At 42.4% G+C, this 16495-nt stretch overlaps 1 protein-coding gene and 1 long non-coding RNA gene across 2 annotated transcripts in view; one reads left to right on the plus strand and one right to left on the minus strand.

Moving 5' to 3' along the window:
* LOC124280349 (cyclin-dependent kinase 11B-like) overlaps window positions 1-3100 on the plus strand; it is a 23156-nt gene extending 20056 nt beyond the window's left edge. Inside the window, exons 15-16 of the mRNA XM_046716256.1 lie at window positions 332-521; window positions 1785-3100. Coding sequence (XP_046572212.1) covers window positions 332-521; window positions 1785-1880 — 286 coding nt within the window. The 3' untranslated portion in view covers window positions 1881-3100. The remainder of the gene's footprint in view (window positions 1-331; window positions 522-1784) is intronic.
* LOC124280350 lies at window positions 2877-11780 on the minus strand. The gene is made up of 3 exons (XR_006899659.1): window positions 11768-11780; window positions 8812-8816; window positions 2877-2939 (listed from the first exon to the last, which is right to left on the minus strand). It is a non-coding gene; the product is annotated as an uncharacterized LOC124280350 (long non-coding RNA).
* Between the last annotated feature and the right edge of the window lie 4715 nt (window positions 11781-16495).

The following is a 16495-nucleotide window of genomic DNA, read 5'->3' on the forward strand; positions in this document are numbered from 1 at the left end:
CTTCCGAAAATTTCAGCCCAACCTCAGGGCTGGTTAGATGTAAAACTTGCCAGCCCAGACCAAAACTTACTGCCCACAAAATATCTTCATATACATGTACATGTCTAATTTTAACCCGACAGTCGGGCAGGTGAATTTGAGAATCTGGCAGTCCGTGTTGAAAATAACTCGTCCCGGGCGGTCGGACAGGCAGGTATTTCGATCGCTGATAATTTCCTTATACTAGGTATATACCTTCTATTGAATTGAGTCCTTTGTTTGATAAAATAAGATAACATTTTGATTGGTTCATCTCAGGAGTTGCCTGTATTTCAACCATTCTCCTTAACAGGTTCCTCACTTACAATCCGACAAAGCGCATCACTGCGGAAGATGCGTTGACACATGACTACTTCAAGGAGTCTCCGCAGCCGGTCCTCCCCTCCATGTTCCCCACCTGGCCGGCCAAGAGCGAACAGCCACGTAAACACCAGAGCTCCCCCAAACCCCCCTCAGGAGGCAAGGCCTACTCCAAGCTACTGGTATGTGAACCGGGGACACAGGAAATGGGCTTCATGCATTGTACACTTGTGGGGAATCAAACCCAGATCTTTGGCATTACAAGGACCCATAAGAATCAGATGCTGAGAATGAAAACTGAGTAAACATTGATTCAATCACCGGGGTAATGTAGATCTGTCATGGTTTCTCAGCACAAGAATTGTATATATATATGTAGTCAGTCATAATCTTTCAGATATATATGACCCGTGAAGATTCGGGTTAGAATATTGATCTTCAGTAACCATATGGAATGTGTATAGATATAGAATATCTAAAAAGGCATTGTGTAGCCATATTGAAGAAATGATTTTATTCAGGTGTGATACATCTGTAGCGTACAAAATGTAAAACATATTAAAATGTACATAGTACAGAGTACATTAAATGCGAACAGACGTCCGGCCCTGTGGCCTATGAGACACTCTTTACATGTAAAACAATAAATAGTGATAAAAGGCCACATAAAAAACATTATCCAGCCTCATGTAAGAATGTCGAGTTTTGATTGGTTCACGTGACTCTGATAAAATACCATGTACACCCGTCACGATTTGCGAGCAGGGAGTACAAAAGTCGTATCATCCCGCGACGCCTCATTGACCACGCGAAGTGAGACAAGCGTGCATCGCTAAGCCTTTAGTAACGTGCGCTGCATTGAGGTCAATCGATCAGCTGGTGTCAACATGGCAGCAAGGAAACGTTTTGCCGTAACTGAGAATGAAATTGATGCATATTGTTTTCTTTTGATTTAGTAAAAACATACAGGTTTTATCAGTCCCTTGTAAGGTTGTATTCAACCTTACTCGGGACTGATAAAACCTCGTATTTCCCTTGACACGATGTGATAACTTATAATACGAAATATATATTAGAGATAGGATGGGTAAAGGGCATATGTATGTATTTATATGACTGCTTGACATCTCTTGAACATTGTTGTTAGAATACTTGCTAGAAGCGGCTGTAAAATATCACACTGCAACAAGAAAATAAACTTTCTCCCATACTGGACTGACACACTGTGTAACTGAAACAATGTCAGAAGAGGAGTTAAACCAGACTTACTCACTCACTCACTCACACTCACTCACTCACTCACTCACTCACTCACTCACTCACTCACTCACTCACTCACTCACTCACTCACTCACTCACTCACTCACTCACTCACTCACTCACTCACTCACTCACTCACTCACTCACTCACTCACTCACTCATTTATTTGAACTGATTGTTCCAGGGCGATGATGATGAATCTCTCGGCTTCCACATGGCCAATGCTGTGAAGGGAGCATCTGCACAGGGACCTGGATTTCTCCTCAAGTTCGGGCACTAAGGAAGCAGTTGGAGTCAAGTACCCAGAAACACACAGGCTCAACAACAAGCACCATGATTTCCCCTCAGTGGTGTCTCGTGTACCTCAAACTACGCACATGTTAAACAAGCTACAAGATCTTCGCTGCAGTTTCTTACATACCCCATACAGAGAAAGCTGTTGAAGGCATGCTGTAAGTGTCTGTAGTCCAGTAGATAGTGTGTGTGCCTGAGAGTCTGGGTTTGTCTCTTTTGAACAGCAAGATACCCTTGGTGTAAGACCTTATCATCCACTGGCTGTTGGAACATTATGAAAGTGTCTGGTTGGTTAAATTGTAAGAACAAGAGTCTTCAAGAATCAAGGACTTCATTGAGCTTGTTATCCATTGCAGCACCAGCTATAGGAAACTGAACGATTCAACAATGTGCCTTCCGTGAACCTCAAATCATTGTTTCATGATCTGCTCCAAACCAACAATATCGGAGGGTACAGCAAGTCCATAATGCAAGCTTGCCGATTTCCTAATTTTCATGACCTTATTAAAACATGAGGGACCATATTGTACAGCCAATACCTGTGCCCACCCCTCTATTCGCAACCATGGCGACAGTCTCTGTATAGAGTTGTGTCCCTTAGGTGTGGCAGGAGTGATCTCAGTTTGAATCCCAGAGTTTGCTGATTCTGTTTGTAGGTTTGTCAGCACCACACTCATTATTAGAAACGATCTATTTTCAAATTCCAGATTCACTTAAAGACGTTTGTAAGTTTGATACAGTCATACTTGGTGTCATGGGTTAACCAATCCAGTCACCTGATGTACTGTATTATTTTGTGCTTTAATCTAGCGTCAAGCCTTTAAGCTGTTACACTGGCATTGAAGCAATCTCACTGTACTGCTACTGCGTGACTGGGCAGAGTTATGGCCCTTAACAATGCAGGATCCAGTGTTGAAGCCAATCTGCTCATTCACATCTCCAAATTAAATGAGTCAGTCTGATTTGCAGACCCCTTTATAAGATTTGTTAAACACAGTACTGGTACATATGTTGTTTAGTTTTCATAATTTGTAAAGGAAAAGTCCTTATGTGCCATTATTCATTCCTACCTGCTGCTGCTGTAAATACAATACAAGATCACTGAAGTTTGATATCAGTGGACAGGACCCTGTAAATATTTGATACATGTGTAAATCAAATCATGTTTACATGTCATGTAAATAATCATAAAACATTTCACGAACTCTGTACTGTTATTGTCGTTTGTTAGTTTTGACAAGGCCTGGGGCATTTTGGCACAGGTATCTACAGGTATCTACAGGTATGTACCCCAGGTCCTTCCTTTGTCCAGAAAGTTTGTTATATGACCATTGAAACTCGGGTGGAAGTGTGTACCCCCTCTTTTCTCAATAGTGTGCACCTCCCACACACACCCTTTCTCAAAAAGCTGTATCCGCCCACTGATATACCATTAAAAAAAAGTAGGGGATATTGGATTTACAAGATTGATAAAATGCAAATGATGAAGCCAAGGAGGTAACAGACGATGGGAAATTAAGGGAAAATGTGACAATTTATTCCATTCCTTTGGAAATGTTTCATCTGTATGGATATTTATTACTTTTTCTCATATGCATTGACATTGGCTAGTGGTATGCTCGAAAAACGGAATATCCCCTACTTTTTTTAATGGTATATAACGCCATCAAATGCATCCAATACAACAGTATGACAGTTCTGATCAAGAAAGCGCCACAGTGTGGTACGTTTCTGTATTCTGATTTTGGCTAGAAACGTACCTGGGGTACACACCTGTTGTACCCGTCATAGAAACGTACCTGGGGTACACACCTGTTGTACCTGTGCCGACAACTACCCCTTCAGCATTAATTTTAGAATCCTAGAGCAATAAAGCCTTGCCAGATAATTCTAGTTAGGTACAATTTATATCCATTGCCCACAGTACTGTTGTACAAAGCGATCTTAGCGCTAGGATGACATAACTGCCATACTAAACATGCACTTAAGACGGTCGTAGCGGTATGGGTGCGGCACCCCCAACCAGGAAGTCAGTTAACCTATTTACACCACGTGGTCTACGCACCCGTAATACAAAAGCCCTGAGGCATGGTTTGCTGGGCTCTCATCTCAATAATTGTCAGACCACTACAAGTGCACATCCGGGTAGCTGCAATAACCAACTATACCTGCGTGAAACGTTCTTGTACTCCATGCATGTAACACGTTTAAGGCGACAGATTTGGCTATATCGAATACCCCTCTATAAGCATCACACTGGCTTAAAGGGCACCGCTTTTAGACATACGGTTTTGAAGATGCCGCTTTTAGCAATATTACAGCAATATCACGGCGGTGGCACACATACCCATTTGAGGAATGGCACCTGGGTCTCTGTCAGCATGACGTGACGAGCTAACGTTTAACAACTAGGCTATCCTTACCTCCCCACTCCCTATAAGGTTCGTTTTTTATCTGGGGTAGGCTCGGTGTTCTATTGACAGTGTGTCATCGTAACCCTCGTATCTTTAAGGTTTTTCTTTATCTGGGGTAGGCTCGGTGTTCTATTGACAGTGTGTCATCGTATCCATGCGGCGCGGATCGCTGCTCATAATATCGATCACTTGATTGTCTGGTCTAGGCTTGTTATGTACAAGCCTTCGTCATATATATACTTGAAATGCTGTTGAGACAAATAAATAATACTGGCATAATTATAAACTGGAACATCTTTTGAAGGAACGACATTCAACTGTTTTAACCATGTATTTGCTGGTTTGTTTGCATTATAATATCATTGTGTTAGGCAATATTCCATATTTAACGTTGATCAGTAAAAAATCAAATCTGGACCAGACAACCCACCCTACATTTACTGGGGCGGTGGTGTGGCCTAGTTGACCGCCGAAGACCGGGTTCAATTCCCCACTGCCCCACTTGGGTATGGCGCTCGGCATTGTGAAGCCCACTTTTGGTGTCCCCCGCAGTGATATTGCTGGAATATTGCTAAAAGTGGCGTAAAACAATACTCACTCACTCCATTTAAGGGCCAATTACTAAGCGGATATACAGCTTGGGACTTCTATTCCTAACCGGACCACCCGTGAAGATCCGGGTTAGAAGTGATCTTCAGTAACCCATGCTTGTCTTAAGAGGCCACTAACGGGATCTGGTGGTCAGGCTCACTGACTTGGTTGACACATGTCTTCGTATCCCTATTGCACAGATCGATTGATGCTCATGCTGTTGATCACTGGATTGTCTTGTCCAGACTCGATTATTTACAGGCCGGCACCATATAGCTGGAATATTGCTGAATGCGGCGTAAAACTAAACTCACTCACTCACCTAGCCTCGCCACAGGGTCTTTAACGCTGATCAAACAAACACGATAGGGATTATCGCTTGTACAACCGCTGGTCAAGCAGCAAGTCACATACAATGGTCATGTTGTGTGGATCTACCAAATCATTATCACCTTGGGATTACAGATTTACCTTCTGTGGAAATCTCTTTTCAATTTGAATCACCAATACCAATTCCGAACAAGATTTCTTGAGGCAATGGAATATTATGCATGACTTTGACTGCATCAATGGGCGACCATTGCACAAGATGGATGGAAATCTCAGAGAGCAATCAGGTTAAGTGTAAAATGTTTACTTACGTGATTGTGGAGCGTAATCATTCGTCACAAGATTTAAACGACTGGGTCAATAAGCGATTTCCATTACCTCGCGGGTACTTGTCGCGAAACAGGCGACTTTGCTTGTCGTAAGAGGCGACTAACGGGATCGGGTGGTCAGGATCGCTGATTTGGTTGACACATGTCATCGGTTTCCAATTGCGCAGACCGATGCTCAGTCTGTTGATCACTGGATTGTCTGGTCCAGACTCGATTATTTACAGACCGCCGCCATATAGCTGAAATATTGCTGAGTGCGGCGTAAAACTAAACTCACTCACTCACTTGTCGCGAAACGTGGCATATTGCTTTCAACACCCGAGCCCTATAGATGTGTTTGACCTACAGTTTCGGGTACACGAGTGAAGCATAAGTCGTGCTGTCAAAAGGCCATCATATATGTTCGAATTTAAACGGAAGGGCTAATATCTTTGCGTTTTGTTTTGTGTATTTGTTTGAGTTTTAACTGTTGCGAACCGGGTTAGAATTGGCCTTGTCTAACCCATGCTTGTCGCAAGAGGCGACTAACGGGATCTGGTGGTCAGACTCGCTGACTTGGCTGACACATGTCATCGTATCCCAGTTACGCAGATGGATGCTCATGCTGTTGATCACTGGATTGTCTGGTCCAGACTCGATTATTTACAGACCGCCGCCATATAGCTGGAATATTGCTGAGTGCGGCGTTAAACAACAAAACAACCAACCATCCTATGTTTCCTAATTTAAACGCAAGGGCTAATATCTACGCGTTTAGTTTTCTATATTTGTTTGAGTTTTTTCTGTTTTTAAAGATCATCACATACGTGTCAAACAGAACGTGATAACAGTGGACAATGTGTATATATTATGCTTCAGTTTATGTCAGTTTCGACCCAAGGTACTGGATCCGTGATTGTACGGCCGAGATTTGACGGGAATAGTGTCAGAAGTCAAATATTTTCACTGCCCTATTTACCCAGTGAAAATCTGGGTTAGAACTTGTCAGGGTTCGTTTTGCATCACGTGTATGTCACGGGATGGGGTTGGGTGTCTTAGTACCTCAAACCCAAACTGTCTTTTGTTGTCGACATATTTGATAAACGACGCTAAGCTTACGATAAATCAGGGGTTCCTTCACATAATCATGGAGCCAGAGCACGTTGATATCTAAAAGTACACATTATATTTCGGGTTCGCCATGCCTTGCCGGTCTGATGCTTTTGGACTGAAGATACTGACGCTCAACGTGCAGTGACCCTTATCTCATTGTCACCGATTACTTAGGTGTGACGTCTCCCTACAGTGTCTTGATAGAGCGTCATAGAGATCTGTATTCCCCTGTTTCATAACGATGAGTTGACATTTTATACTGTTATACAATGATGACAGAGTAAAACCCATTTTGATATAATACCCCTGCATCACTTGCATAACAGCGCGTTAAGCCAACCTTACGCAAATTGTAACACGTAAAGATTCCATTATTGTAAAGGTAGAAGGGTTAAGGAATGCACCCCATGCTTGTCGTAAGATCCGTCTATCGGCTCACCGGCAGTCGCACGCACACATTTGCTGCAACATTAAACTATTTGTGGGGTTAGTTTGTTGTTTAACGCCGCACTCAGCAATATTCCAGCCATATGGCGGCGGTCTATAAATAATCAAGTCTGGGCCAGACAATCCAGTGATGAACACCATGAGCATCGATCTGCGCAACACTTCGAGACCCAATACATCGTATCCGCTTTACGGAAGCAGTACAATGGTATAAGTTGAGAGAGAGAGAGAGAGAGAGAGAGAGAGAGAGAGAGAGAGAGAGAGAGAGAGAGAGAGAGAGAGAGAGAGAGAGAGAGAGAGAGAGAGAGAGAGAGAGAGAGAGAGAGAGAGAGAGAGAGAGAGAGAGAGAGAGAGAGAGAGAGCACGCTCGTTATGTCGCAATGCTGTCGAGGACTTCCAAGAACGGTAGTGTCAACTTCTCCACTTCAGTGTTTAAATTTACTTAATGAACGTAGCATGTTTGCTGAGTTACGGGAAACTTTAACTCATAATCATCCATTCTGTAAAATGAAAACTCTGAACACAAGTCTTTCTCTCACTTAGCTGTCCTGGTATATTATATACTACCCATCAAAAGTTTAGACTAATCTAAAGCACTCACTATATGTTATGAATATATATATGGTAACATCGAAGATGAATTTCTTCACTAACTGGGGAAAACCAACTGCAACATCATGCAGTATCATGCATCAAATTGCTGAAAAGCATGTGCTAATATCGTGCATGTGAACAGCTGCGTTTTGGTGTAAAGGTTTGTTCAGTTTGAGTTTCATCATTTATTGAACTCATGACAATAATCTTTTCAACGTTACGAATTCGTTTTACAATACATCAGTTCATGTGTAAACAGCACCTTCAAACAGTATGGAATATTTTGCAAAATCTAGTTTAGAACAGCTGCCTGTAGTAAGTGGCTACATTTACTCTAGTGAGTCTAAACTTTTGATGGGTAGTATATATTTCCTATTAGGCATAAAAGTCGACGAAACGTACCAGTCTGATTTTAGCTATCAAACACAGTTTTCCTCTTGAAATAACCAAACCTGTTAATATATAGTCGAACGGATGTAAAGGTATCGACAAATATCCACGTGAAACGTTTTCAGATAAAAGGTCGACAATAATGGCGTTAGGGTGGTCCCTAACCTCGTCAGGGTTTAATGCTCAGTGTTAACAGCGATGTCGACATTTGTCCACGAATCACTGACTATCCTAGGTGACTGGATGTCTTTTTTCACAGATGAATAATCGACCTGCATAACTATAGGCTTTACTTTCCTTTAAATATACAAATGGACGGACCGACGATAGCGGCAATGCATTGACCTCTACAAGTCTTAACCAGTATGTTTTTCACGACAATGGAATCGCCGTGAAAAATGGCCTTATTAACTCTCACTCTTCTGAATGCAGTGTACCCTATAACCCTTTATAGATCGTCTAGAAGTATATTCATCAAATAACAGATGAATAGTCATTCTGATAAAAAATAGTTCGTGGCTCATATCTGGTCACCATGGATACGAGTGAAGGGAGATTTTTCCCGATTCATCTACATGGTGACAGACACTTTCATTTCCACATAGCAACATTGGACTCACATCTCTCCTGGACGACAAGGTTACAAACTTATACAGTTAAATACGTTTATAACGAACACGCTGATAGCGAACTGACGAATATAAGGAAACACGCACGCACACACACACACACACACTCTCTCTCTCTCTATCTTTCTCTCTCTCTCTCTCACACACACACACACACACACACACACACACACACACCACACACACCAATACCTGCTGCCACCCAACTTCATCCGAACTACGGTTATGACGAACTAAAATCAGTGGTCCCTTTGAGGTCGTTACAACCGTAGTTTACTGTATTTATCAACAGAATACAGAAGAGATAAATACATCTGTCTAGAAAATTCATTCTCTGATATTTTATGTGTTAGTGTCATGCCGATTGATGGAGTCCCCCGCCGTGATTCTGTTGGAATATTGCTAAAAGCGTGTAAAACTAAACTCACTCACTCACTGGAATATTGCTAAAAGCGGCCTTAAACCGTATTCAATCACTCACTGGTATCTATTCAGAAGTACTGTAATCAAGCTGGAGTATCATGCAAAGTCTACCAACCCTAACTTCGCCATTAATTTTATGCTAACAGAAAACTCCGATGTGAAACTTGAAGCATTGTGGGTATAGGCTTTTACAGCCTCGTATATCGTTTACTGTTCTCGTATCTGATTTCCCATAAAATGTTACGCCATTTCTTCCACACACGGGATGTTCAAAGGAACTGGCCATGCGTCATGTCATAAAGTACCAAATTTCGTTATAGAGTCCCACTGACCCATCATGTCCAAAAACAAACTTCGTATGTCGGGTTGCCGATATTGGTTGTTTGTTTGCCAGCTCTGACTGCGTAGTTAAGTGGATGGGCACCTGTTCGGAGGTGAAGAGGGCGGTGGTTCCATCTGCAGTATAATGTCATATAAGATGTTGTTTGTAGTTAGAAACGGCAATGAGAGGAATACCGAGGACTTGTAGGCTCGGAGTCAGTGTACTGTGTCTGAGTGGCGTATTCGTGGCATGTTTTCTCGGGGTTCAAGCACAATGAATGGGCACAAACACACATGCACGCACGCACCTGCTTGCACGTCGCAAACTTACAATGATGTTAACACGACGTTAACCCGTAGCTATATGAAGGCGGTCTTTCATTAGGATTCTGGACCACATAATCCTGTGATTGATGTCATGAGCATCATACCCCGCCCTCTGGCGACGACACCACGATATCAAGCCAGCCACCGAACTTGACCTTGCGAACACGTGTCTGGGTCGTATTGTCTTGTCCGGAATCTCCAGGTTGCAAAATGTAATAAATTTTACTGATGAAATCCTCCCTGGTTTGACGAACTATATATATGGCATGCTTGGCCACTCTGGAGTGAGTGAGTGAGTGAGTGAGTGAGTGAGTGATTTTAGTTTTATGCCGCACTTAGCAATCGATCTGCGCGATTGGGAACCGATGGCATGTGTCAACCAAGTCAGCGAGCCTGACCACCCGATCCCGTTAGTCCTGGGTTATCAGAGAGTAGCGAGTGAGTGAGGTTTTACGCCGCTTTTAGCAATATTCCAGCAAGTACCAGAAATGTGCTCCACACATTTTACCCATGTGGGGAATCGAACCCGGGTCTTCGACGTGACGAGCGAACGCGTTAACCCCACCGCCCCTATCAGAGAGTAAGAAATTACAACAACAACAAATGGCTAATTTGAAAGGATGGGAGATAAAGTTTGTTTTCTGGACACAGGGAGGATAACAAGCTGAAAGTGACCTGAGCTCAAGGTACAAGACTTGTAGACATATGGATCTGGGGCTTCGACGATCGACCGTCGAGGTATGGCTGTCAGATATCCCACATGCTGCACGGCATCAGATCATCAGAGGAACAGATCAGCATGAATAGTTAACAGCAGAGAGCCATGAAAAAACGGCTGTGATCTAACTCGAATCGGTACAAGCCGGTGTCTGACACCAGAAATGAAACAGATGCCTGTTTGGAAGCTACAAAGATTGTTTCAAATCATTGTTTTGTCAAAATACAACAGTGGAAATATTTCTACGAATGAGTGAGTTTTGTTTTGGTTTGATTGTTTGTTTTGTTTGGGTTTTTGGTTTTGTTGGTTTGTTGCTGTTGTTTTTGGGGGTTGTTTTTGTTTGTTTGTTGTATTTTGTGGCTTTTAAAAGTTTTTGTTCTTTGCGGGGGGTGGGGGGGGGGTGTGTGTGTGTTACTGTGTGTTAATACTTGGTGATGGTTTGGGTTGTGAATTTTACCATCTGTTTTGGAGAGTATTTGTAAATCATACTTTGTCACGGTGTGTAAGCTTCATGGGAGTGATGCAGTCTGAGGCGTTTACCAGTTATTGATATATCGGGGCGGTGGGGTGGCCTAGTGGTTAAAGCGTTCGCTCGTCACGCCGAAGACCCGGTTTCGATTCCCACATGGGTACAATGTGTGAAGCCCATTTATGGTGTCCACCGCCGTGATGTTGCTGGAATATTGCTAAAAGCGGCGTAAAACTAAACTCACTCCCTTATTGCTATCCACAAGCACACGGTGCTGGGAGGCCTTGAAGACAATCATGGCCAACAAGGACTCCAGCTTACATATGTGTCAGAAAGAACGTTTAACCGAAATCCCAAACAAAGGTGTATTTCTGGGGATGACTTACGTGCAAGTATCACTGTTACGGCATAACATCCACCGTGGGACTTTGATTACCCCCTGATGGCGAATATAATCGCCTCCATTGTTTAAAGGACGGCAGACGTTCCATGTAGAAGTTAAGGTGGAGGTTGTGTGAAGGAGATAATTCTAGTCACATTTCGTATTGATAAAGTTTAAAGATATATAAGAATATGCAATCCTGATTAAATGTCAGTGACACATCTTCCGAGAACATTCTAATATATTTACAACTGCTGCCATTACAAAACTTTGAGGATGTTACTGTGTTTTCTACGGTGACTGTGATGCGTAAACGTCCACGATTGCTGGCACAAAAAGACGTATACACTGATAAAAATGAACAATGTTCAACACAAAACAACAACTTGCCTAAATGTTGCTGACATGTAGATCGACTGGCATTATTCAATACAATATTCAATAGTTCAGTATGCGATAACTATTCTGTCCAGAGGCTAGTGAAAATCACAAGGGCAACATATTAGCAGTTGGAGAGACTGCTAGCTGATAAATATTCGTTGCGATACCGTAACGTCGAGTAAGGCAACGTGTGTGTCTATTCGTAACTACTCGTGTCATTCCGGCAAGCCGGATGACGTCTAGGTCACGGAAAGAGGGGAGTAGTTACGAATGGGTGTGTGTCTTTAGAGCACTGACGTCATGTTGCCACGCCCTCGTTCTGTCTGCAAGGTAGCTAGAATATCTTGCAACTTCCCCCTTAACGTAACTGATCTGTGACGGTTCAGTGGCCATTTATGCCCCAATCTGAGAATGAGGGTTCGAATCCCGAATGGGACTCAACCCCCAAACGTACTACAATGTGTACGTTACTAAGAGACCGTAATCCCAATACCAAAAGTGTATAACAGTTGTTACGGCCCCGCTATTGTTTCTCCAGGCCCAACACGCTTCATTGGTTTACGTACCTTATATACCTTAAAATGACAATAAAATTAGAAGGCTGTTTCCCGTTTCCTTGTCAAACATTAAGATTTCCTGGTTATGTCTTCTGTAAGCTGTCGCTATGTAGCCGGGTAGACACCTTAGGCCAAATCCATATAGCCCGCAGGAATAGTGGTTAGTGTCAAATACTTATTTATAGGATCTCGCATGTAATCTGTGATCTGTTATACAGACCGTGAAACAGGCATATCCAATACTGTTCAATGAAGTATATTTTGCAGGTCCAGAGTACTGCAGTTTGAAATGTCGTAATTCTTTGTTTTATCGTACTAAACTGAGATAATTTTAGAAACTGCGCATAATATCCCAAACAATGGATTGTATCACTCACTTTGACAGGGGCGTAAGAACGGTTTTCAGAGCGGGGAGCTAATTTATGAATAAGATTGAAAATCAAAATGAAATTGTAGTTATGGTAAGGTAGATATGGTTTCGTCTTGAAAAAAGTGTGTGTGTGTGTGGGGTGGGGGTGTGGGGGGGGCCCTGTTTGAGCAAACATCATTGAAGATTTTAGGAGGGGCTGAACTGTTGTTTTCTCTGCACGGTGACATAAAACACATACCGCAGAAATCATAGTAGTCAGTTGTAAACGATTTATTACTGCCTGAACAGACACGTAAGGTCGAATTTCAACCTACGAAAAAACTAAGTGTTTGTCAGCATTGATCAACCCATTTTGGATACGATGACATGTATTAACTCAGTCAGCGAGTCTGACCATCCCATCTCATCCCGATAGTCGCCTCCTACGACAAGCACGGGTTGCTGAAGACCAACCCAGATCTTCTCTGATCACATTCAGATAGTGCATGTATCAGCGAAAATAAACAGGAAGACTGACTGGCATATTTTGTGTGTGGGTTGAATGTTATTGCTATGATCTGTTATCGACTTCCTTTCAGGCATAAGTTATAATCAGCAAATGTGGGACTTACTCGTATTTTTGGAGTGCAATTTGAAACCACTCTGTATTGTAGACGGAAACGCTTCAGCAGATGCATGCTGTCGTCTTAATGCAGGTCCTAGAGGTCTGACCTAGTATTAGTTATCGCGATAAGTTGGCTCCAAGGAGATATGTTTCACGTTACTCGTTAGGATAAAATACTCGAGTGATAAAACTTTGCACATGTGCATTTTAGCAGTTCCAACTTCTGATTGGTCAATTGAAGCCCTATTACGTCAATGCATTATGACGTCATCCATAGTTCGAGGAGAGACGTCGAGACGAGTGGGTATAACATCGCTTGGAACAGTGTTTCAGTAACGTTGGGTGGCTGATCCCATCTACGAAGGATTATGATACACCAGAGTCTATCATACAAACCTTGAAACAAATATACCTAACACAGACCCTGCAAGTCTATAATATGTGGAAAGATTGGATAACAGCAGTTCCGACTAAACAAACTCTCTGGATTATTCTTTATATTTTATGAAAAAATTTAGGAACTGTTGTTTATCATCAAGGCGTGCTAATTTCAGAGACTAGATATAGTCAAGGTACACCCTGAACGGTATTAAGTACAATACTTGCCATACTTACGGACTGCCTTTGAACGAAATACACAGCCAGACAGCAGATTTCTACAGGAATCAATGTCACTACAGACATCCACTGTCCATGACAGTGGTCGAAATGGTTATATCGCCCTGTCATCAGCCGTCTCCACCTGAAAGGACAAACTCCAACAGCCTTCCATGGTGTTAACTTGTCGCGTATTGTCACACTTAGGTTAATATGGACACTTTTGGCCTGTTTTTGTAAGGGCGACAACGCCACAATGTCCCTTCCAGGATTCCATGCCTTTCTTTGGCATGGTAAAGACGTTGGCCCCAGTGTCCAAGATGGAAAGAGAAAAAGAAAACAAAAAATAAACCATGAAAACGCCATCTTGTATGATTACAATAATAAGTGAGTGAGTTCAGTTTGTAGCAATATTCCAGCAATATCACGGCTTGGGACACCAGAAATGGGCTTCACACATTGTTCCCATGTGGGGAATCGTCCCCGGGTCTTCGGCGTGACGTACGAACGCTTTAACCACTAGGCTACCCCACCGCCCTACAATAATAAGACTCCTCGCCAATAATATTGACACAACGGTATACATATATACATCACATTGAGAGAATTAAATACAAATGTATTTGAGTTCTGTAATTAGAGGCAATATTTCAGCTGACAAGGTTTCATGGCATCTACGCCGCCATATAGCAGGAATATTGCTAAGTGCGGCGTAAAACTAAACCCACTCACTCATGGCATCTACCACGTCACTATGGAGCGTTGATCCAGCAGGACAAGACACCTTGCACAAATCAGTCAAGACCATAGCTGTAGTGCATGGTTATGGCTTTGAAGACCAGCCATCCGTATTCATGACGTTTCGAAACGTCAGCGATATACAATCCCCCCAGCGTATATCTTTGGTATGTGTGGGCTGTGGTGTGCATTGAATATTAGTTATAACAACTGATTCCATCAACGTTTTCCACCACTGTATGGTGATGTGTGGTCTTGTGCATGGAACCCAGGCTAGCTATTCTGGAAACGTTCGTAACCCTGAGAACTTCTTAAGCCCATTCTTAACACATTGGCTACGATCAAAGTTAAGAATTCTTGGGGCTACGAACTTTTCGAGAATGAGGGCCCAGGTGCTTGGCAGCTTGACTCGTGAGAGTTTCTAGGACTTCTCTCCTGCCTCACAACAATACACACGTGGTCTCACCTTAGGCAAGTGAGTTTGTTCACACAACAGAAAATGGGTACCCGGTGGGATAAGCCATATGAATATTAATCTTCTAGCGACTCACATGCAACTTCTTTGAGAGACATGCAGCTGGGTTATCCGGATAGTAAATTGAGGATATTATATGAGTGCCCATGTCATACTATGTTTACGACACGAGTGTCTAAATGTTGGTATTTCCCGAGCGAGAGCGAGGGATATACCGATATTTAGGCACGAGTGTCGTAAACATAGTATGATATGGGCACTCATATAATATTCTGTTTATTACCGAAGTCGTCAATAAACCAAAATCTACGTTCAAACATAGGCAGGCTACTCGCCTTCGCCGCATGTAGAACGCAAAGTCACAGATGAAACGTGGCGTCATAGCATTGTTCATGACGTCACGTCACCAAGAGTATTTCTGTATAAGCATCCTATATGATATTATTATAATTGTTACAGACTCAGAGATCCGGAAAGAATTGGTCTTCAGTAACCCATGCCTGTCGTAAGAGGTGACTAACGGGATAGGGTGATCAGGCTCGCTGACTTGGTTGACACATGTCATCGTATCCCAACTGCATAGATCGATGCTTGTGATGTTGATCACTGGGTTGTGTGGTCCAGACTCGATTATTTACAGACTGCCGCCATATATAGCTGGAATATTGCTGAGTGCGGCGTAAAACTAAACTCACATGAAGAAGGAGCTACGCGGTCGGGTACCACGTCATGTGATCAGCCAGGTAAGTAGCATATGCATCTTCTGTAGATTGCTCATGACCCACACTGAAACACGTAATTTCCACGTGGAAAACATTTACAAGTCTCTGTCTGTTAAGATTTACAAGCAATCTATTCGTAAATTGTCCCATCAAATTAAGAAACTCACTGAGTCACGTTGTACTGTTTCCAATTCTATGTGATATATGGTTTATTTTTGAAGCGTATACCCCATTGGTCTATTGGTGAACGCTCATTTGGACTTTGGAATTCTTAATTGTAATGCAACGGATTATCCAGTAAGCTGCCAATTACACCTATCTTGTCTCTTAATTTCATGCCGGGCTGGAGGTATAACAAGGGTTCAATTTGGTGTTAATTAGCCTCAGATTAATTAGTGACAAGCGTTTTAATTGACTTATCTGACACTGATTACTGACCCGTGGCGTCAAACTGCCATAGGTACCTTTGGGAAAATTCCACAAATGTTATATCATCCAAACAGAATTAAAATGATAAGAATATCTTTATGATACCATATATACATGAACTGAACACAATCTCATGTCCATTAAACTAACGTCTCTGAATATATATATAAATATGCAGTGTATGAAATAAGCCAAAAATCCAGCCAGATATCAGGGCTGGTAACTTCAAAATGTTTCCAGCCAAAATGGATTTAACCACAAAAAATGGTGAG

This window comes from Haliotis rubra, unplaced genomic scaffold (genome assembly GCF_003918875.1).
Source record: "Haliotis rubra isolate DU_JTF1 unplaced genomic scaffold, ASM391887v1 Scf265, whole genome shotgun sequence".
NCBI classification, from domain to species: Eukaryota; Metazoa; Mollusca; class Gastropoda; order Lepetellida; family Haliotidae; genus Haliotis; species Haliotis rubra.